Source organism: Hevea brasiliensis, chromosome 4 (genome assembly GCF_030052815.1).
Source record: "Hevea brasiliensis isolate MT/VB/25A 57/8 chromosome 4, ASM3005281v1, whole genome shotgun sequence".
NCBI classification, from domain to species: Eukaryota; Viridiplantae; Streptophyta; class Magnoliopsida; order Malpighiales; family Euphorbiaceae; genus Hevea; species Hevea brasiliensis.
In genome coordinates, this window is record NC_079496.1 from 111,389,557 (window position 1) to 111,411,879 (window position 22,323).

A 22,323-nucleotide genomic window follows, 5' to 3' on the forward strand; every position below is an offset into this window, starting at 1 on the left:
GTATATGGTTCCCTTCCGATTCAGAGTCTATTTGGAAACTGAACTGAACCGAAATTTCGATATTGTTTCAATTCAGTACGGTTCTCGATTCTTCAATTCTGATTTAGTTTGATAATGTTTCAGTTTGATTTTTAGTTCTTAAAATAATTTTATGTAATTATTTTCTTAAAAAAGTAATATTTGAATTAGTATTTAATTTTTGAATTGAGTTATTAATACATAATATATCATATGATATATCTTTTAGCTATTTCTAAATATATAATTTTTAACTATAAGTGCATATATAATTTAAGATTAAGTATACTATATGATATTATAAAATATATATTTTAACTATTTATTAATTATGTGATATTTAACTATAAGATATTAATATAATTATGAATATATATATATATATATATTTATTTAATTTGTTGTATTTAGTTCATAAATAAATAAATATATATTTATTTATATTAAAAGTATATAATACATCTAAAAAATATAAAAAAATTTATGTATAAATTTGATTCTTAGTTTAGTTCTTGTTCAATATAATTTTAGTATGGTTTTGATTCGATTCAATTCTTAATAAAAAATTAAAATCTAATTAAAATATCAAAATAATTTTAATTCGATAAAATTTCTATCAATTCAATATAATTCGATAAAATTTCTAATAACCGTTCATAACTCCATGAGAAAGTCATCTTCTTTTTAAAGTGGCTTAATTTTTTTTAATTAAAAAAATATTTTATATTTACGTATTTTTATAAACGTCCTAAATATTAGATATGCGAAAAATAAGAAAATATTGTTTACAAAATAAAGGGTGTTTTAAAATTTCATAATTCCGATAATATAATAATAATAAATGATAAAGTCGGTCATACAGGCTTCAACGCGCCATTCTTCCCCTCCAAATTTAACCACCATCGCTTCTCATTCTCACGTCAGTCCTCAGCCGTTTAATCCCATCTCTCTAATCATCACCGTCCAAAACCTCCATTGAAATAGCAGAAGCAAAATCCTCCAATTACTCTCTTCTCACTCGCTCATCTCCATTTCTAGGGTTTTGTTTTTCATCTAATCCTGTCCAATTTTTTTTTCTCCTTCCATTTCGTTAGAATTTTTTGCGAGATCTAAGACGATGCCTGTGAATTTGACGCCGAACGCTATAGCGATGATAAACGGCGGCGATGTGAACTTGAAGCCTTTGGTGCAGGTTGTTGATATAAAGCAGATAGGCAGCGCGCAGGAGAGGTATCGCCTCCTCATTTCCGATTCCGTTTCTACGCAGCACGCTATGCTCGCCACTCAGCTCAACGACCGAGTCAAGAACGGCTTCGTCAAGAAAGGATCCGTTATTCAATTGATCGATTACATTTGCAGCGAAGTTCAAAAGCGCAAGTACGTTTTCTTAATCTCTCTCATCAGAATTAATGTTGAAATTTTTTATTTGGTTAACGTTTAAATTCAATTTCAAATATGGATTATAGCTGCGTTGTATATCTTAAATCATTAGGAGTTTTAAGTTATTTTATGAGAGGTATAAGTTCAAGAGCTTTTGATTATACAATTATGCCTCTAATTATTGTTTTTGGTTAAATTTTCATTGTAAATTTTTGTAGGAAAAAATTATTTCTTATTTAGCTAAGTTTTCAGATTCAAATTTAAGTCTGGACTGGAGATGCTCTGCTTTAGCAAATTTTAGGTGTTTAAATTAATTGCTTACAGTTTTACATTCTAGGAGCTGATAAATAATAATTTATGCCAGTTAATGGCTCATATCCTGCTTACATGTTGTGCATGTAAAAAGATTAAGGGTTTTTTTTTTTTTTTTGGCACTTTTTCCTACTCTTTAGTTCTTACTTCTTATTTATGTCTTTAGACAGCAAAATTTTCCTTCGTTTTTGAAGTGTTTTTTGGAATGGATAGGATTTAATTTTTTTGGTTGAATTTTTCCAGCACATAAAAGAAAATTGCACAATCTTTTCTTATTATTTATATATTGCCATGCCCATATGTGCAACTATAAATTTTAAAATTAGAGAGGAATGTGGCTGTTTATTTCAAAACAAACTTTTGTGCGTTGAGTTTGTAACTTGATTTTTTTTGGGGTGCTTTTTACATGAAATTGAAGTGTTCACTTGTGATAATTATCTCTATTCTGGTCCTAAATAGATTTGATCTGCTTGCTTGACTTGCATTCACCTTGTTCTTGATACAAAATCTTGTTGTTTGTGCTTCAACAGTATCATACACTTATTTATGTTATAATTGGCCTCAGGATAGTTCTGATGCCTTGTCAAGAAAGAAAAAAAAAAAAAACAAGAAACTTTGTTTATTGGGGGAATGATTAATGTTTCCTCATCATTAGGTTATGATTTCCTAGCAAATGTATTTGTCACTTCTTAATGATTGACACTGATCTGTTTCGTTTTTGTGCCTCTTGGTACAGGATTATTGTTGTGCTGAACTTGGAAACTATAATACCGGACTGTGAAATAATTGGAAATCCAAAATTGTTTATTGATATGACTGCTCAGAAGGCATTACCTAATGGCAACTCAATACAGCCAGCAGGGATTGGTTATAACAATCCTAGTGCCCAAAATTATGGCAATAATATGCAGAGTTTCCAGCCTCCTTTGAGTGCCCAAAAACAGGGATATACTGTGCATAGTTTCAGGCCCCCACTGACTTCTCAAAATCATGGCAATAATATGCAAAATTTCCAATCCACTTTGAGTGCCCGAAATCATGGTAATAATGTACAGAGTTTCCAACCAACTGTTCAACCTCCATACAGACCACCTCCAAGTTATAGAAATCACGGTGCTATCATGAAGAATGAAGCGCCAGCACGCATAATTCCCATTGCTGCTTTGAATCCTTATCAGGGGCGATGGGCTATCAAGGCTAGGGTAACTGCAAAAGGGGATCTCCGTCGCTACAACAATGCCCGAGGAGATGGGAAGGTCTTCTCCTTTGACCTTCTTGACTCTAATGGAGGTGAGATACGAGTGACCTGCTTCAATGCCGTTGTTGACCGCTTTTATGATGTTATTGAGGTTGGTAGAGTCTATTTGATTTCAAAGGGTAGCTTAAAACCTGCACAGAAGAATTTCAACCACTTGAATAATGAATGGGAGATATTTTTGGAGGCAACTTCAACTGTGGATCTTTGTTCTGATGAAGATGGTTCTATTCCACAACAGCAGTTCTCCTTCAAACCCATCAGTGAAATTGAGAATGCTGAAAACAATGCCATACTTGATGTTATTGGTATTGTGATATCTGTTAATCCATCAGTTCCTATCTTGAGAAAGAATGGTATGGAAACACAAAGAAGAATTCTGAATCTAAAGGATAGTTCTGGCAGGAGTGTTGAGCTAACCCTTTGGGGGGATTTCTGCAATAAGGAAGGTCAAAAGCTGCAAGAGATTGTTGATTCTGGGGTTTTTCCAGTTTTAGCTGTCAAAGCAGGCAAGGTTAGTGACTTCAGTGGGAAATCCTTAGGGACAATTTCTTCTACTCAGCTCTTTATAAATCCAGATATTCCAGATGCTCATGGCCTGAAAGACTGGTTTGATCGAGGGGGGCACAGTGCTGCTTCTTTGTCCATTTCCAGGGATATTATGCCAGGAGGATCTAAGAATGAGATACGTAAAACAGTTTCTCAGATCAAGTTTGAAGGTCTTGGAAGATCAGATAGGCCAGACTGGGTGACAGTGAGTGCAAGAATAACTTTTGTCAAAACAGATACATTCTGTTATACAGCTTGCCCATTGATGATTGGTGATAGGCAGTGTAACAAGAAAGTGATAAGATCAGGAAACTCAAGATGGCAATGCGACAGATGCAATCAAGAATTTGATGAGTGTGATTATAGGTATCTTCTTCAAGTTCAGATTCAGGACCATACAGGATTGACTTGGGTAACAGCTTTTCAGGAGGCTGGGGAAGAAATATTAGGTTACCCTGCAAAGGAATTGTACTTGATGAAATATGAATTGCAGGATGATACCAGATTTGCAGATATAATTCGGGGCAGACTATTCCACCAGTATCTATTCAGACTTAAGATCAAAGAGGAAATGTATGGTGACGAGCAAAGGGTGAAGATGACTGTTGTTAAGGCAGATAAGGTGAACTATTCTTCAGAGAGTAGATATCTGCTCGATTTTATTTCAAAATATCCTAGATACTGAATAATCTGAACCAAAAGCAACTGATTTTAGGTCTTGTACTATTGGTTCTTCGAAATTCATTCAGGCTTTTGCAAAGCTGATAAGAAATTTAAACGTTCAGTGATTTTATCAACATTATCGGAAATAAGCGTCGACGCCTGAGATTCATATTTTTCTTCCACAATCATTTTAGCACCTGGATGTGGTGTTGATGTTCATAATCTGCACTGCCTGGGGGATGTATGATTCTTGGTCATGTGACTACAGCATTGCAGCAAATTCTACAGGAGTGTTAATATTAATTTGTTTTTCCATTATTTGAGTGCATGTTTCTCATTTAGGAATGTCAGTTGAAGGATTATTTGACGATCACTTGTGAAACTCTCCTTTTTTTCATCACAAAGCGTCGAGAAACGTCTCCCTCTTAGTTCGTGGATTTACAGATGCGCATTCGGAAGGATTGCATCTCAGTTTCTCCATATTGACCGTCTTATAAACTTAACATGAAAAATTCATCTCTTATTCTCCTATTTAGAATATAGAATTTTATAAAAATTCAATTCATTTGATTTTTTTTTAAGTCAATTATCATATTTGAAGTAAAAGAATTTCATTCTAACTTACAAAAAAATTAAATATAATTATGTTGAGATTTTTTTTGTCTTGCAAACGACTTATTGTGAATATCACCCAAATGATTATATTCCACTCATCCAAGCCACCCCAATAGTTTAGAAGTTCAATGCAATGAAGAAATTTATGATAATGTTATTACCAAAATGGTTTTAGAATATAACAGAATAGAATTGAATATCAAATCCGATTGTTTGATTGGGTAGAAATCGAATTCTGCGAAAAATTATGAAACTTACACCAGTGATTCCTGGAAATTTATGTTTTGTTGCTGTGTTGGGCCATATTGGAAATTGAAATTTCAGAATTCACAGGTTTCTGGTGAAATTACAGCTAAGGGAGAGACGGACAAGACAAACAGACTTAAAGACGGATTATCACTGGAACATCATAAAGATACACAACATAATGAGGAACATGAATTCCCAGAATTCTCAGATTTTTTTAACATCCCTTAGCTACGCTTGACAGGGTCGAAATTGGCTACTCCAATCACAGCACCAACAAGGACACCGAGCACAACCCCACCAGCCACAATGCTGAGCAAGAAGTTCTTGAGGGATGGAGAAACCCCAGGCCCAGCTGCTTCAGCCACCTCCGGAATCACCATGGAAGCAGTGAGTGCAGCTGCTGTCAACCCAGTGACTGCCTTCTCCTTCAATGAAGCCTTGACTTGAAAACTTCCATTGGATTTTGAAGCCATCATAGCCTTAGATGGCCTCACAGGCAATGGCTTGCAGAAGGCCTCTGGGCTTGGAAGAACCCTCTTTTGGCTTGCAGAAGTTAATGGCATGGCCATTGAAACAGCTGAAGTTGAGGCCATTTCTTTCTATGATCTCTAGTTGTGCTCTGTCTCTCTACAACACCACCTTTCTGTCTTTGAATTAACTGTCCAATTTGAGAAGATGATATTCTTAAGGCTGTTTTATGAGAGTAGAGAGAGGGGATGTAATGAGAGGTGGAAAATTGAGATATCAAGGGGACTTGTCATCTTGATCGCTGTCCTATGTGGCAACTTCTCCGTTAGGAATTGGTGGATAAGGTTATCTAATTGGCCCAATCACCATCAAATTTGAAATTTGGTAGTCGACTACTAGTATGGCATCGGTTCGGTGGTTCAGTCTTCACATTAGGCTGCTAGTATTGCCTCTTGGGTTGTCAGTGGCTAGTAGTTGTTAGGGCCGTGTTTTGGGCTGCCAGTATGGGTTGAAGTTTGTTTTTGGAGTCCGCTAACCAAAGAACCATAAATGCCTCCCAAATTCAAAACAGTGTCCAACTCCTCCACTTATAGGGCTTGTTACGCCCAAAATTGGATTTTAAGCGAGCACAAGGCATTTTGACAGAACCAAAGTAGGGTGAAGAACTTGCCTAACAACTTGGAGTAATTGTTCTAAGCCAGTGATTTCATGTAAGATGCATATATGGATGAATTTAGTTACAACAAAAAAAAATTGCGTATTGATTATTTATTTTGGGTCTACTTTTTTATTTGTAGGATTCACTTTTATCAATGTATTTAAATTTTATTTGTTTGTTATTTCATGTAGGATTGTCTATATGGAATCACAGTTTTATTATATAATTTTTTCAACAACTTGACATTTTAATTGGAGTATTTTTTTTAATGGGAGAAAAAACTATTATTTATGACAGAAGATAAGTACAACCTATCCTTTTCCAGTAACATAGCTAAAGGAGGAGGCGGATTAGGGATCCATCCCAACTACAGCCTCCCCTTTCTCACAGAACAAGCTAACCAGTTAGCACAAGAATTTGCTATTCTAGGAACATACATCACAGAAATATTTGGATAGGATACTAAAGAACATCTTATGTCATGAATAATAGCCTCTGACTTCCAAGGAATAGGAGCTAAAGGGGAAGAAATGAATTGAATTAGCTGAGTAGAATCTGATTCAATCACTGCATGAGAAAACCCAATGCTAATAACAAAGAGGACAGCCTTGTGAAGGCAACACCTTCAGCTTCTAAAGAAGATAAACTTGAGAAGGAAGCATCACTCCCATCTAGCAACTCCCCATCTGCATTTTTAACAATAATTCCATAACTAGCTTTAGCTGACTTAGCTGACCCACTATCAAAGGAAGCATTTGAATTTACCTTAACAAAACCAGAATCAAGAGGAGTCCATCCTGACAACAACATTCTTAGCCCTTATTATAAAGAGAAGGGGTTCCGGCATTTTAGAATAAAAAATAGCATAATTCCTTATATTTGCCAACAAAGGAAAGTAGCCAAACTTAATAAGTTTTTATTATGAATAGCTACCCTTTCTACTAACAGCTTCCACCAGCTGATAAAGGACCCAAACCCTTGCTCCTTAGGCCTAAACCCAAGAGAAGAATCAAACCAAACTGCTTTTGAATGATCACAGAAAAAAAGGAGATGCTCAACTGATTCTGGACTGTTGAAACATAGTGGGCAAGTCAGAGCAAGAACACATTTCCTTTTAAAAAGGTTTTCTTTTGTGGCTAAGAAATTAGTACTAGCTCTCCATAGGAAGGATTTTATTTTCGATGGAGCCTCCAAAGACCAAATGCTCTTCCACACAGCAAATGGGATATTTCTATGTAAAGAAGAAGAAGCACTCAAAATATCCATCCTGCTTTCTTTCTTCAGAAGGAAATAGACTGATTTCACTGTGGGAATACCTTGTTTAGAATAATGATAGACCAATTCAGGGTCTTTAGGCACCATACTTAAAGGAATTTTTAATATTTCCTGACATTCTGTAGGAGAGAATGAATCATAGAGAATAGCCTCATCCTATTTATGTGATTCAAAATTTATAAGATCTGATACATAGAGCACAGGACTCCCTAGTGGCTTCTCACTACGGATTTTAAAATCATACAAGGAGGACATCCATGGCTCACTCCAAACATGTAGGAAAGATGGCCGTGCAACATTCCAACGTAGTCCCTGTTTTAGTGCTTCTCGACCTTCAATGAGACTTCTCCATCTCCAAGAGGGATTGTTCCCAATCCTTGCATTCAACACATCAGAAAAGGGAAAATACGCACCCTTCAAGATTTGAGCCCGTAAAGCTTGAGGGTTCTTAAGCAATCTCCAAGCTTGCTTAGCTAGTAAAGGAGAATTGAACAAATCTAAATCCTTAAAACCAATGCCCCCTTTACTCTTACTCCATATCGGCCTCTCTCAACTCAACCAATGAATGTTGGGTTTTTCAAATGATTGATGCCACCAGAACTTACTTGCCAATTTTTCCAATGCATTCAATAGACCATGAGGAAGCTTGAATGTGGACATAACATAGGATGGAATCGTCTGGATTACTGCTTTAATTAGAATTTCTTTTCCTGCTTGAGATAAGAATCTGGATTTCCACCCCTAGAGATTTTTTATAGCTCTGTCCTTAAGAAAAGATAGGGCTGTGATTTAGATCTACCCAAGCCATAGGAAGCTTAACTGGGGTAGTTTATTACTTAATATGTTATTATTAATATTTTTGTTTTTATATTTTGAAAAATACCCTTACCTTTACCTCTTTTTCCATTTCCATCTATACAATTTCAATTTCAGAATTATTCCAACAGGAACAAATCAACTGGTTAGGAAGTTGTAATCAACTCCCACTATCATAATTTAATAGATATTATGGTGGGACAGGTTGGAAGTAGTGTCTCCTGGCAAATGACATTTGTTTATGGCTGCCCATATAGAGAAGGCAAAATGGATGTTTGGGATCGAATTAAAAATCTAAAGCTTCCATCACCAAATCCTTGGCTTTGCATTGGTGATTTCAATGCAATTTTGAACCAAGAAGAGAAGATGTGAGGCTCACAAGTTACATTCACCCAAGTAATGGATTTTCACGATATGATTCAGTTTTGTGAATTGATTGATATTGAAGGAAAGGGTCCCTCTTTCACATGGTATAACAAGCATTTTGGCAGGAGTGCTATTCAACAGCGCCTAAACAGAGCCTTAACTTCTGTAGAGTGGCGTGAGATATTTCCAAAGGCTACTATATTTCATGAAGTAATGTTGGGGTTGAATCACTGGCCAATTGTTCTTATTTTGGAGCCAATGCCACAAAAGAAGACTTTTCTTTTCAAGTTTGAAATGAAGTGGCTTTTGAACCCCCAGAGCCCAGAAGTTATTAAGAATGCATGGAATCAACAAGTAAGAGGATCATAAATGTTCACAGTAGTTCAAAGACTAAAAAGATGCAGAACAGATTTAAGCAGGTGGAGTCGAGACTATTTTAGAGGTGATCAGCAAGAAATTAATAGGCTGAAGCATGAACTTGAAAATATTTATGCTCATCCGCTATTGGAGGATAACAAGGAAAAGGAGGAAAGAATTAAGCATTGCCTCCATGAGCTTTGGAAAAGGGAGGAACTTCATTGGAAGCAATGATCCAGAGTGAAATGGCTTCAAGAAGGAGAGAGAAATTCCAGGTTCTTTCACATGACCACAATTCAACGAAGACATTGGAATGCTATCACGAAAATCCAGCAGAACGATGGGAGATGGATTGATACGGAGTCTAACATTAAGACGACAATTAGAGACTTCTTCATAAATGTCTATAGGAAATGTGCAACAGTAGGAGAGGATGAAGTGGTTGGACTTTTGCCACAGCTGGTCACTTAGGAGATTAATGATCACTTGCCTGCTCCAATCTCAGACTCAGAAATTCAACAAGCAATTTTTGAATTGGGAAGCACAAAAGCTCCAGGACCTGATGGATTTTCTAGAATCTTCTATCAATAAAACTGGGAAACAGTGGGTTCAGATGTATGTAAAGCTGTTCATAGCTTTTATGCTAGGGGTTTCATGCTTAGAGAGCTCAATAGAACTAATTTAGTGCTTCTTCCCAAATGTAAGAACCCTGTTTCTATTAATCATTACAGACCTATTAGCTTGTGCAACTTCCTTTACAAGGTGATTTCTAAAACTATTGTGAATCGTTTAAAGCCTTGGATGGATTCTCTTATCACTTATGATTAGGCTGCTTTTATCCCAGGTAGAGCAATCCAAGATAATATTATTATTGCCCATAAAGTGTTCTATCACTTAAAATCTTCAAACAACAGAAAACACACTATGGCGATAAAACTTGATATGCACAAAGCATACGATCAAGTTGAGTGGCAATTCCTCCAAAAGGTTCTTATCCAATTTGGATTCTCTCATTCTTGGGTTCACTTGGTGATGTAGTGTATAACATCTGTCAGCTTCTCAATATTGGTGAATGGAGATCCAACCCCACCCTTTATTCCTACCAGGGGCATTCGGCAAGGAGACCCTCTCTCCCCTTACCTATTCTTGTTTATTTCGTAGGCATTATCTTGTCTATTGTCCAAAGCAAAGGAGGATGGGAAGATTTCAGGGATGAAAATGTCTAAATTTACTTCAGCTATTACTAATGTTTTGTTTGCTGATGACACTCTTTTATTTGGTACTGCTACAAGAGCTGAAGCTTCTAATTTGCAGGCTATTATTCATAAGTATTCAGCAGCATCGGGCCAAAGGATCAATTTTCATAAATCAAATGTCTTCTTTAGCAAACACACCACACCAAATCTTAAAAGATTCATCTTGGGGACTCTTGGCATGCAAGAAATGCGATTCAATGAGAAATACCTAGGCCTCCCAACATTGTGGGGAAAATCAAAGACACAGGTTTTAAAGTTTATTCAAGAGAGATTGACTGCAAAAACACAATCCTGGGGACAAAAACTGCTTTCACAGGTTAGAAGGGAAGTGCTTATCAAATTGGTTCTTAATGCTATCCCCACTTTTGCTATGGCTATTCTCAAGTTTCCTAAGTCCTTCTGTACTCAACTACATAAGATTGTATCTACATTCTGGTAGGGGAGTAAAAATAATGAGAAGAAAATGGCTTGGATCAGCTGGAAGAAGACATGCCTTTCAAAGTTCCGAGGGGGAATGGGATTCAAGGATTTTGAATTGTTCAACCTTGCATGCCTAGCAAAGCAAAGTTGGAGGCCGGTCACCAAACCAAACTGCATATGGGCAAGAGTTTTGAAGGGATTATATTTCCCCATATCTTCCTTTTGGGAAGCTAAAAGAGGGCAATGCAGGTCTTGGATTTGGCAAGGCATTCTAGCAGGCAGAGAAGTCCTTCAAGGGGGAACTCGCATGAATATTGGAGATGGCTCAAACACTTTGATCTGGTCAGACCCTTGGATACCAATGGCTCCCAACTTCAAGGTGGACAGGCCTACAATTTGTCCTCCTCATGTTAATATGGTCAGTGACTTGATAGATCATGACAGGCTACAGTGGAAGGAAAATCTAGTTAACCAATTATTCAATGAGTATCAGGCAAGATCCATATTGTCCATACCAATAGGTCCAAGAGGGTGTGAAGATAATTTAATTTGGAGTTTGGAAAGATCAGGCCAGTACTCTGTGAAATCGGGCTACAGAAAGCTGATGAATAAAGTTCAAAGCCTCAATCATAATGTACAATCTTCTCACTCCCATTAAGTCCCTGCGCATATTGGGAAAAAAAGCTTGGAACCTTAAAGTCCAACAAAAAATGAAGGTCTTCATGTGGAAAGCACTTCTAAATGCTCTCCCTGTTAACTGGAATTTAAATAGGAGAGGTATGCATGTTGACCCTTATTGCCCCATCTGTCGAGAAATGTAACACCCCTCACTCGACTATAGTGTAGCCGAGCAAAGTGTGTTACATTCGGTGCCGGAGCACCCTATCTTATCTTACTTTATTATTTTAGTAATTTTGAATTCGTTTAATTTAATATCAATTATTTTTCTATGGAGAAACTAGTGGAGTTTTCTCTTATTTTATTTCTATTTGGCGTATTTCATTATTCACCTGCTTGAAAATTCAATAATATTTTCACCATAAAATCTTATCCATACTAATCATAATTATCTCATCAATTCGAATATCCTCTATATAATTCAATTTCATATTCATTTCCATTCATTCTCAACTCATATATGATAATTTTCAATCATCATTAATTTACATGATATACAATTTAATTACATATGAAATAATCAATTTATAAATTTACATCACATTAATATTACTTAAGAATTTTTAATTTACATTACAACATATGAATTACAACATACAAAATATTTATAGCATACAAAATACATAAAGCGATGTACATGAGACCTAGTTACATGCATTGCTGAGGAGGTGACAACCTTTGACACTCTGCAGATCTGGACTCTCAAAATTCCCAGTCAAACGTCCATTGGGTTCTAGCTTCAGTACCTGCGCGAGGAAACAATTCCATCGCGCTAAGCATTGCTGCTTAGTGGTGCAATAATATAATAAGGAAATAATATACAAATAAAGATAGAAATAAAACATAATTCAAATAATTAAGATCTATTTATACTTCACATGCGATTTCTAAAATTTAATATGTTTTATCCTAATTTAGTCTTCTTTGGAAATATTTATTTCGCCAATGTACAGTAATAATGTACAAAGAAAAAATGATCTAAAAATAATAAATTTATGCTTATATTATTATATAAGTCACATTTGCAATATTTATTTATGTTATAATTTTCTTGCTAATCTTTTAGCATTTTCTCAATACTTGCTAGGTTGTCTCAGATTATTTCATAATAAGTAAATTTTGATATCGGTCCAGTTCATTTCGATTCTTTCTAATAAATAACTATTCTAATTTATTTTAGGTCATCTTACTCATTTATTTAATTTCTAATATTTTTTTTATTACTAATATTCTTAACTTATTTCAATAAATTTCACTGCCCAAGTAACCTATGACAGGCTGACTAAACTGGATAACGGGTCGTTGGTACTGGACACCGCGGTGCCTCGGGCCGTCATACCATGGGACGCGGAACGTCAACCACGTATGCAGTCAGTATGGCTAAAAAGCCATGATAACACATAATCGGGCATAAAAGCCATGAATATTGGCATAATGCCATGAATGCGGGCATAAAGCCATGAGTACGGGCACAAAGCCATGAATTACAGGCATAAAGCCTTTCGCAGTACTGCTAAAACAATACCCTATTGGCATGCCAATCTATCCAATCTGACACACGTGTCTAGGCAATACAAGTGCACATAATATCATTAAATATTAATATATTGTGTTTTATGATTTCATTATTTCATGATAAATTTCAATTATAATTCATACATTCATTTGATCATTTATATAATTACAATTCACATCAATTATCCTTTTATACCATTGTACTCAAAATACTTCTCCTTTCTACAATAATGAGAACTAATGTCTCATTCATATATTAATATGGTTCATTTATTCATTCATTATGTTATTCATATTGATCACAATTCTAAACAATGGTTCACATGTACCATTGTATTCAAAACATTTTTCCTTTCTCATTTATACATTCAAGAATCTACTTATGTAATTACAAATTTTATATTTCAAGTTGAGTTACTAATATTTTATGAATTCCATTTGTGATTGGGCATATAAGCCCTAACTATCTATTCACATCAATTAGGTGACTTATTTTTCATGTTTCAAGTAATCTATGAACATTTCATGGATTTCAAATTTATGGCCTTAATTTCTTTTTAACAATTTTGACTAGGATGCATAGTCCACATTTGTCATACAATTCTAAGCATTTAAGCTTAGAATTGGTTCTAGGTCTTCATCTTAATTTACTAATCATTTGATTACTATTCACCTTACTAGTCAACCAAAATGTTGAATTTTTCATACTTAATGGATATATTAATTCTAATTACACCAAGATCCCACATTTTGAGTTTTACATTTGCTAGTATTAATTGCCAATTGCAATTTAAAGTCCCCTAGATGCATTTCTAAATTTTTAGTTTTTATTACCTAAGTTTACTATTCCATTGGACAATTTTAGAGTGGAAACTGGGCTAACCTTTCTTCATCAAAGTTGTTCCTTATTGTGTCTTCTTTAATTTCCTTTTTGAATCACTCCATTTGGAGTTTTGTAGCTCAAGTTATGGTCATTTTACCATAACTGGCCGGAGTGACCTGTACCCAGATTTTCTGGGCAATTTGGTTATGCTAGATTTGGTGACCTAAGTTTGGTTGGCAATTTGACTAGGTTATGGTCAAAATTTGGATTTGTATTCTTCATGAAAGTTGTTGGTCTATATCTCAGCTTGTTGCTGGTAAAATTTCAGGTCAATTGAAACTCTCTACACTGAATTATGGCCAAATGACCAAACACTGTTCATTTGGTCATTTTGCCCAGGCAGACTGCAGGTCACCCGGATTAGGGCAAGCTTTTGGTCCACTTGGTTTGGTTTTCTGGGCATAATTTCTTCACTAAAGTTGTGCCATTATGTGTCTAGTTTCATGTCCAATTGGTCTTGTACCAATTGAACCTGTAAAATTCAAGTTATGGTTGTCCAAACCTGCTGAACTCATGCCCAGCCCTGCAGGTCACCAAGGGCAGCATACATAACCTCAATTCTCTTGGCACCATTCACTCAATTTCCTACTCAAACATAACCACATGGTCACTAACTGACCATTACAACCTCTTTTTATCAATACTTAAACAAAATCCAAATTTTGGTGCCCAAACCCTAACTCCAACAATTTCAATTCTCTATATACATACAATCCATGAATTAAAACACCAAAATTATGTTTAATGGCAGCCATACATAACTATTATGCAATCAAATTGTTGAAACCCTAGGTACCCTAAGGCTGCCAAAATTTCATGGGGCAAGTTCATGCATCTTTAATTCATTTTTCATCAAATTTTCAACTTAACTCAACTTAAATTCATGCTTAGAAAAGAATGGAAGCAAGAAAATTAGCACTAACCTCTTGGATGAATTTTCACCCTTCACTTTCCTTCACTTCCTTCTCTTCTAATGGCTGCCCAAGTTTAGCTCTAGTGTTAAGGGAAATTTTTTGTGAAGAGAGGGTGAGGTTTTATGGTATAGTTGGCTAGGGAATCAAGCTCATTTGGAGCTTTAATGGTGGTTTTCCTCTCTTTTTTTTCTTTGGTGCGGGAATAAGAAGAAGGGGCTGCTGGAATTGTTTCATTTTTATCTCATTTTTATATCATTTTAATCCCTTTTAATTTTCTTGTCAAGTTGTGATTGGGTGGGGGCATGTTAATGACATCATGTGATGTCATAATTCCCAATTTCTTTCATTTTTCTTTTCTTTTCTTTTCTACTCATTTTCAATTCAATTTTTAACAATATTTATTCATATTTTAGATCATACTAATTATTTACTTAACTGGACAAGTTGGTCAAAAATCGTCTCTGAAGGCGAAATGACCAAAATGCCCTCCGTTTGGCTTAACGGGCCAAAATTGTCTGTACCGATTGAAAAATTTTTCTAAGCATTTTCTTGGCATTCTAATGCCATAGAAACCTCAATGACTCTTCTCTGAAGTCCCAAAAATTATTTTATGAATTTTCTCCTGGGTCTAGGGCTCCTAGTTGCGAGAACCGCAACTTCTCACTAGGTTACCCATCGCTAGGGCACCGGCTCATTTAACAGTGGATGTTTTGAAATTTAACAGTGATGTAGCTTGGAGAAGTGGCGATACGAAAGCTGTGGCAGTGGTTGTTGTGAGTAATCACTATGGAAACCTGATTGATGGTCTAGTCAAAGAGTTTTACTGCTCTTCTTTGTTGGTTGGTGAAGCTAAAGCAATGTTTGAAGCAATTAGGCTAGCTCGTGATATGGGTGCTACTTCAATCATCTTGGAGTCAGACTCATCTATTCTTCTTTCATATGTGAGGAATGATCATATATACCCTGCCTGGGAGATCAAAGCAACAGTAGATACAATAGCCACTTTAATACCTTTGTTCTCTAATGTGTCCCTTTCATTAGTTAATAGAAAAGCTAATGCTTTGGCCGACTATGTGACAAAGTTTAAAAGGAACCAGGGTCTGCCTTGTAATTGGCTCACGAACAATCCTAGAACCTTACTCTCTGTGTTGTATTCAGATGTCAGTTTAAGGCCTTGAAATGCAAAACGCAATTAAAAAAAAAAATCAAAAAATTATAAAATTTACAACAAAAACGAATTTTGATCTGAAAAATTTCAATTTCAATTACAGAATTCCAACAAAACCAATCAACAAACGAGAATTGGCACAATCCAAAAACCCATCTCTCCACCTCAATCTCAACCCCACCACCCTCTCTGCCCTCAAACACCACATCCACTCTCGGCTGGGCATCTCACTTCTTTTAATCCCCTTAGTGGACACGCTCTTCTCAAGATTTGCTACCAAGACTGCAGGAGCATTTGGCTGTGGGTGGCGAAGAAGAAAACATGGACGATGAAGGGAATGACTTCGGGTTGTGAAAATGCATGATTGTCTTCGGCTTGGGTTGGGCATGCGCTTGACAGTTGAATTTATTGTGTTGATAATGTTGGTACCCACTAAGGACTCTGGATTTACATGCATCTCTTTCTATAGATAGAAAGAATAGTTAAAAATAGTTAAAATTCAGGCAAAAAAATAGTTAAAATTAGAAATATTGTGAGTTGTTATGTTAATTATATATTCTTTTTTAATATTAATGATTTAATAATTAGTTAATATTTTTGGTATTGTAGGTTAATAGAGAGAGCAATTACGTAGATTATCTTTTACAATTTCAGAAATTATAACCGATTGAAAATGGAAGTAGTCTTTTGAATTTAGTAGGTGATATAAATTACTAATTCAATGCAAGGGTTTGCAATATAAATTTTAATAGGATTTCAAGTCATTATGATTATTAATAAATGGGAGACGGGTGTGATAGTAAGGACAAGAGTTTTCTTGTTCATCAATCATATTCAGCTTTATAAAAGATTATTTAAAGACTATAAATATTTTACGGCTGTGATAGTAAGGACAAGAGTTTTCTTGTTCATCAATCATATTCAGCTTTATGATAGATTATTTAAAGACTATAAATATTTTATTATGATATTGAAAAGTGTACTCGAAAGAACGTTCAAAACTCAATGTTTGATGTGTATTTCTGATTTCAGTGTTTTTTTTTTATATAAAAATTAAAATTAGAATTAAATTTTGATTTTTTTGTTTTTTATAATAAAAAATTAAATTTTAATTTTGATTTAATTTTAAGTGCTTTTAATTTTAATCTGGTTCTATTTTAATTTTAATTTTGATTTTAATTTTAAGTGTTTTTAATTTTAATTTGGTTTTATTTTAATTTTAATTTGATTTTAATTTGATTCTCGATTTTTATATTTAAAATTATAATATTATTATATTCTTTAAAGGATAAAAATAATCATATATTTTTAACTTCAAAATATTAATAACACTAATATTAAAATAAAAAAAATTTATTATTTAGTCCCTAAATTTTGAATGATATTATAATTTAATTCTTGTAATTTTAAAATTAAATAATTTAGTCTCTTACTTGTACTTTCGTCAAAATTAGATGTCTTTCAATTCAATATTATCATTATTTTAAGTAAAAAAATAAATATATTATTGATTTAATTAAGAAAAATTTACTATTTAACTTTACAGTTTGATTGTTATTACGATTTAGTCCCTACATTTTGAAAATTGAACAATTTAACAATTGTATTTGATAATTACTAAAATTATTAAAATTTATTTTTTTCAACTTTATTCTTATTAAAATTTTTTCCTGAATTCTTTTTATAAAACAGAAAGGATTGTAAAATAAGTCAAAAGCACAAAACTACATAGTTTTGAACTTTAGAGAAATTATTTATTGTAGTTTCATTTAACTCTTTAAAGTTAAAACTTTATTGGACAATATACAAGTTTTACTTAGTTTAAATTTTAATTCACAATAATAAGTATTAAAAATAAATTTAATTTTAATATAGTAGATGTTTATAAAAATTTTATAAATTATTATTAAATCTTTTTTAAATTAAAAATAAGAAAGTTAATGTAATTTTAATTTTAGCACATTCAACTCTGAACATTTACTGTTTTGGCCATACTTTCTACTATCTCCACAAACACAAACCTCATAAAATATTTAATTCGGATAGTATCGTTGACATTTTTAGTGGGACATAATTTAATTTCATGAAATAATATATTTAAAAATGAAATTACTTCATAATATATATCTTAATAAATTTATTTTACTATCTTATATACATTTTTTAATTATATAATTTTTAACTAGAAAATATATTGCATGATTGAAAGGTATATAATTCATTATTATAAAGTAATTTAATGTATTTATGATTAAAAATAATAAAAATTAATATTAAATTATATATATATATATATATATATATATTATTGAAACTATATAATATATCTAAAAAATTAAAAAAAAGCACACACATAAATATATATAAAATCAATTCTTTGGTTTAGTTTTGATTTGGTTTGATTTTGTTCGATTTTTAATGAAGAGCCGAAACTGAATTAAAATAGTAAAATAAGTTTAGCTTGATTCTTGCAAATTTAGTTCTTTTTAATTTAGTTTCAGTTTAGTTCAATTTTTCAATTTGATTAGAAGTCCGAAAAACTGTGCCTTCTTAACTCAATGTGCATAAATTGACTTAAAAATAGGTTGACCATAAATACTAAAAAATTAAAATTTTAAACTACAAATCAAGCATTTAAAATAGCTTAGTAAATTAAAATTTATGCAAAATAACACAAAATAGTTTTATTTTCCATTATAATAATTATTCAAAACCATCACTAGCATAAATACGGACGGCACAACATAGTCATTTAAAGCGAGGGGAAAAAACCAAAAGGAAGTACATAATCAAAGAAGAACTGAAGGCTTCTAACATTGGAAGGGATAGAAGGGAAGGTGAACTTATTTCAAACGAAGTAAGTCCATTAATGAATTATCATTAAGGAGGTGGAAGTGCAGAGGCCATAGACCCATTATATTAACTGCTTAAGGTGAACCTGTTGAGGCAAGAGATGATATTCAATCCCAAGAACTTCAAAAATTATCCTCATATGCAACACTAGCTCAGATCTTCGTTTGCCTCTCTTTGCAGCATCATGAAAGTTTATGGTGTGACTAAAATAGAGAATCACTTTCATTTTATTCATATCCTCTATCTCCTTGAATTGCAAGCTGTGGTCCGATCGCCAGCGTCTAGGATTGCTCTCCAAGTACCTGAAATTTCAAATGAATCCATCCTCATTAATTTAAAAAAAAAAAATCAAATAGGAGGCAAATAAAGATTTGTGCTGACATTGATTACTTTTTTATTATATTTTGCAGCTTTGTAATTTTTTCATCTCTAGTATGAAGATCAATAGCAAATTCCACTGAATCCATCATTGGCGGGCTTCTGTAGAAGTTGCAGATAGATTTGGTAGATAAAACTGAATTCGGATAGTATATTCTTGCATTATCAAATCTCAAAAAGGTTGTAGTTAATATTTCCATCTCATCAACAGTCATCTGTGACATATCAACGTATATATCAAAAGAGAGATAATGACAATTCTAAGTTTTTTCATAAATCAAGATATAAGTATATTTATATATTCTATGATTTCGAGCTTGCCTGTATGCCATCAATAAGACAGCGATCGCCAACATCAAATGGGTGCATCACAAACACAAATATGATGGCTTCAAATACAGTCTTGACAGTGTTACCGAACATGAAAACCACCAGTAAAAGTTGAGAAGTCATGAAGACAACTATTTTGGTGGTTAAAAATTCCATGAAAAGTAACCACACAATAATGATTACGAAAAGCACCACGACAGAAGCAAGCTTGTTCAACTCGTCAACTGCTGTTTTTCTGTATTTCAAGGCGCTGTTCACAGATTCATAGTCCTTGTAAACCTTAACCTGTAAACAACAACACTTGACAAGAGTCATCAATCTACAACATGGAAGGCAAAAGGCAAAACTATGTAAATTGAGGATAACGACTTAATATAGAGTTTATAAGAAAAAGCAAATTTGATAGAGAGCTAACCACCCAATTTCTAAAGACTGATTTCTTTATCTTTTTATCTCCTGCTACAGCTTCTCGATCACCATTTAACCTTTGAGTAACCCAGTTCCTGAAGTCAGATTGATTGTTCTGTTCATTTCTGCCCGTTTTATCTTCTGCTACCGCTCGGAAATGTTCACACGTTTCCTTTGCCACTTGACAATCGGGACATTCTTCTTTATGTTTCACGAGGTCCAATAGGATATTCAAGTCCATATACCTAACACCACACATAGAGGGAAACAACAGAGATAAGATGAGTTCGATGATCCCATATAGTCTGAGAACAAACTAGCTAGCATACGATATTAAATTACAACACTAACTTCCAAAGAGGCAAAGAAACCTGTTCTAATTAATTGCTTACTTTTGATCATTAGGAACTACGAGTTCCTTGAAAATCTCATTAGCAGCTTTTTTGGCTCCTTCCTCATCTTCCATTTTGATTCGTCCATTCTCACCACAGCAGAGACGTGGCAGCTTTTTAACCCGAATCGCATTTAACAACTCGCTTGTGTCTTCTTCGGAGTCCTTTTTTTTATTTGAAACAGCTTCAAGGATCTTACGATTGCAGTTTGCTTCCTTAATCCTTTCAAATAAAGTCTTCACATGGAAAGAAGCTACAAGCTTGACTAACAATGTTTTCACTAACCATATAGCAATACCAATGAGACAACCAGCAAGACCTCTAGTAACATCATTTAGAATCTTTCTTACTTCCTTGCTTCGCTTAACCCCACTGTCAAACAGAAGAGCCCAAGCTAGGAAAACCAAACCCAGCCATATAAAAACAATGATGCTCTTCTTTACTCCATACGCGAAGTAAATTGCTCTCTCAATCCAGGGCCTCCGTGAACAGATCTTCCAAATCAACTTAACTTGAGCCTCCGTGAACAGGTACCCTAGAAGTCTACCACACAGAACAGCCAATATTAAGCAACACCATTTCCACATCTCAAAATCCCAAATCCTGGTATCCCGCAATCTATCCACAATCAAGGTAGCGATTAAGAGCCCCGTAATGCAGACAAAAGCAGTTGATTCAATAAAGATCAACGTATTTTCCATCATTTCGTGCTTTTCATCAACCTTAGTTATTCCTGGAGATCCATTCGACTGATCTGAGACGTCGATATTAACATCATTGGTTCCCTCTGACATGCTTTTAGTCGAAACCCTGTAGGGCTCTTTGTTTACCAAAAGGAAAAACTCACAATTCGGAGAAAGGTTGGAAATTAAACTTTTCCGGGTAAAAGTAGAACTTTTCCCTCCCAAAAGGAAATTAAATGGATTAATTTGCAGAGAAAATAAACATTAAGTATGTGGGTGATTAAGGCAAGTACAGGAAAATCATGAGAAAGCTAGGAGAAATGCTTAATTTGCACAAGTGTTATGGAGGTGGAGAAGGGAGACAAGGTTGATACTTGTTTTGTTGGTGTTGGTGGTTTCCAGGTAAAGAGAGCATTTAAATAGAAGCAGAGCTTGGCTACTGTTACAGAAGCAGCCAACATAGTTAGTTAGGTCTCACATGATATCATTATCAGCATTTAATTTCCATCACGTGGATTATTTGAGTGATTATTCAGTCAAACTGGTGGATATACATTCTCACTTACAAATATACGAAACTAATTAGATGTTGTAGGAAAAAAATAATAATTAAATGCTTAGGCTACACATAAATTTACTAAAAATTTATCTTTTTATATATTTAATTTAAATTTTAATATTTTATTTTTTATTAAAATAATTTATAATATTTTTTTATATAATTTGATTATTAAAGTTTATCTCTTATTTTAATTTTATATAGCTTATTTAAATTTTCAATAAAATTATATTTTTTTATACTTTTTACAATTCATTTTCTGTAAAAAAAATAAATAAATTAATAAATATAATTACATATTTTATATATTTTAGCTATAATTTCAGTATTAAACTAAATTATTTTTTATATTAAATAATAATAACAATTATGATAATGGAATGATAATTAATATTATGATAAAACAATAACTTTTTTATTAATTAATCATACGTTACAATATATATAAATCTTAATAGTGTGAGTTCTAGACAAAAAAAATTTTACAAAGCTAAGCGATTCTTGGGTACAAAAATAGTTAAATAAGGTAATTTGTATTAATTAGGTCATAAATTAATTAGTTAGATATAATTAAATCTAAATTGAAGATAAAAAAATTCTAATTAATTAAATTATAGCATTAAACTTATTTTTTTAATTAATAATAATAATTATTATTATGATAATTGAACGACAATCAATATTATAATAAAAATAATTATTTTTTATGAATTAATTATATAAATTGGAATATTAATTAATTTTAAATATAACTTCAATAATTAAAGAAAAAAAATAAAACATTAATATAATGACATTAAAAAAAATATGTAATAATTATTAAAAGGGGTCACAATTATTCAAAGTAAATAATATTATTAAATAAAATTATTTTTTAATTTAAGTAATTATTATTATTATTACGA

General features: G+C 33.2%; 3 protein-coding genes across 3 annotated transcripts; 1 reads left to right on the plus strand and 2 right to left on the minus strand.

The window, feature by feature from the left end:
- Positions 1 to 823: 823 nt before the first annotated feature.
- LOC110636879 (replication protein A 70 kDa DNA-binding subunit A) lies at positions 824 to 4,550 on the plus strand. The gene is made up of 2 exons (XM_021786747.2): positions 824 to 1,395; positions 2,447 to 4,550. The coding sequence occupies exons 1-2, from the start codon at positions 1,136 to 1,138 to the stop codon at positions 4,197 to 4,199; spliced, it is 2,013 nt and encodes a 670-aa protein (XP_021642439.2). The 5' UTR covers positions 824 to 1,135; the 3' UTR covers positions 4,200 to 4,550.
- A 547-nt stretch (positions 4,551 to 5,097) lies between these two features.
- Positions 5,098 to 5,912, minus strand: LOC110636880 (uncharacterized). The gene has a single exon (XM_021786748.2). It carries the CDS (start codon positions 5,632 to 5,634, stop codon positions 5,266 to 5,268), a length of 369 nt encoding a protein of 122 aa, XP_021642440.2. The 5' UTR covers positions 5,635 to 5,912; the 3' UTR covers positions 5,098 to 5,265.
- A 12,676-nt stretch (positions 5,913 to 18,588) lies between these two features.
- Positions 18,589 to 21,233, minus strand: LOC110636890 (mechanosensitive ion channel protein 10-like). The gene is made up of 5 exons (XM_021786767.2): positions 20,177 to 21,233; positions 19,792 to 20,029; positions 19,368 to 19,661; positions 19,059 to 19,261; positions 18,589 to 18,970 (listed from the first exon to the last, which is right to left on the minus strand). Exons 1-5 carry the CDS (start codon positions 20,968 to 20,970, stop codon positions 18,730 to 18,732), a joined length of 1,770 nt encoding a protein of 589 aa, XP_021642459.2. The 5' UTR covers positions 20,971 to 21,233; the 3' UTR covers positions 18,589 to 18,729.
- Positions 21,234 to 22,323: the final 1,090 nt, after the last annotated feature.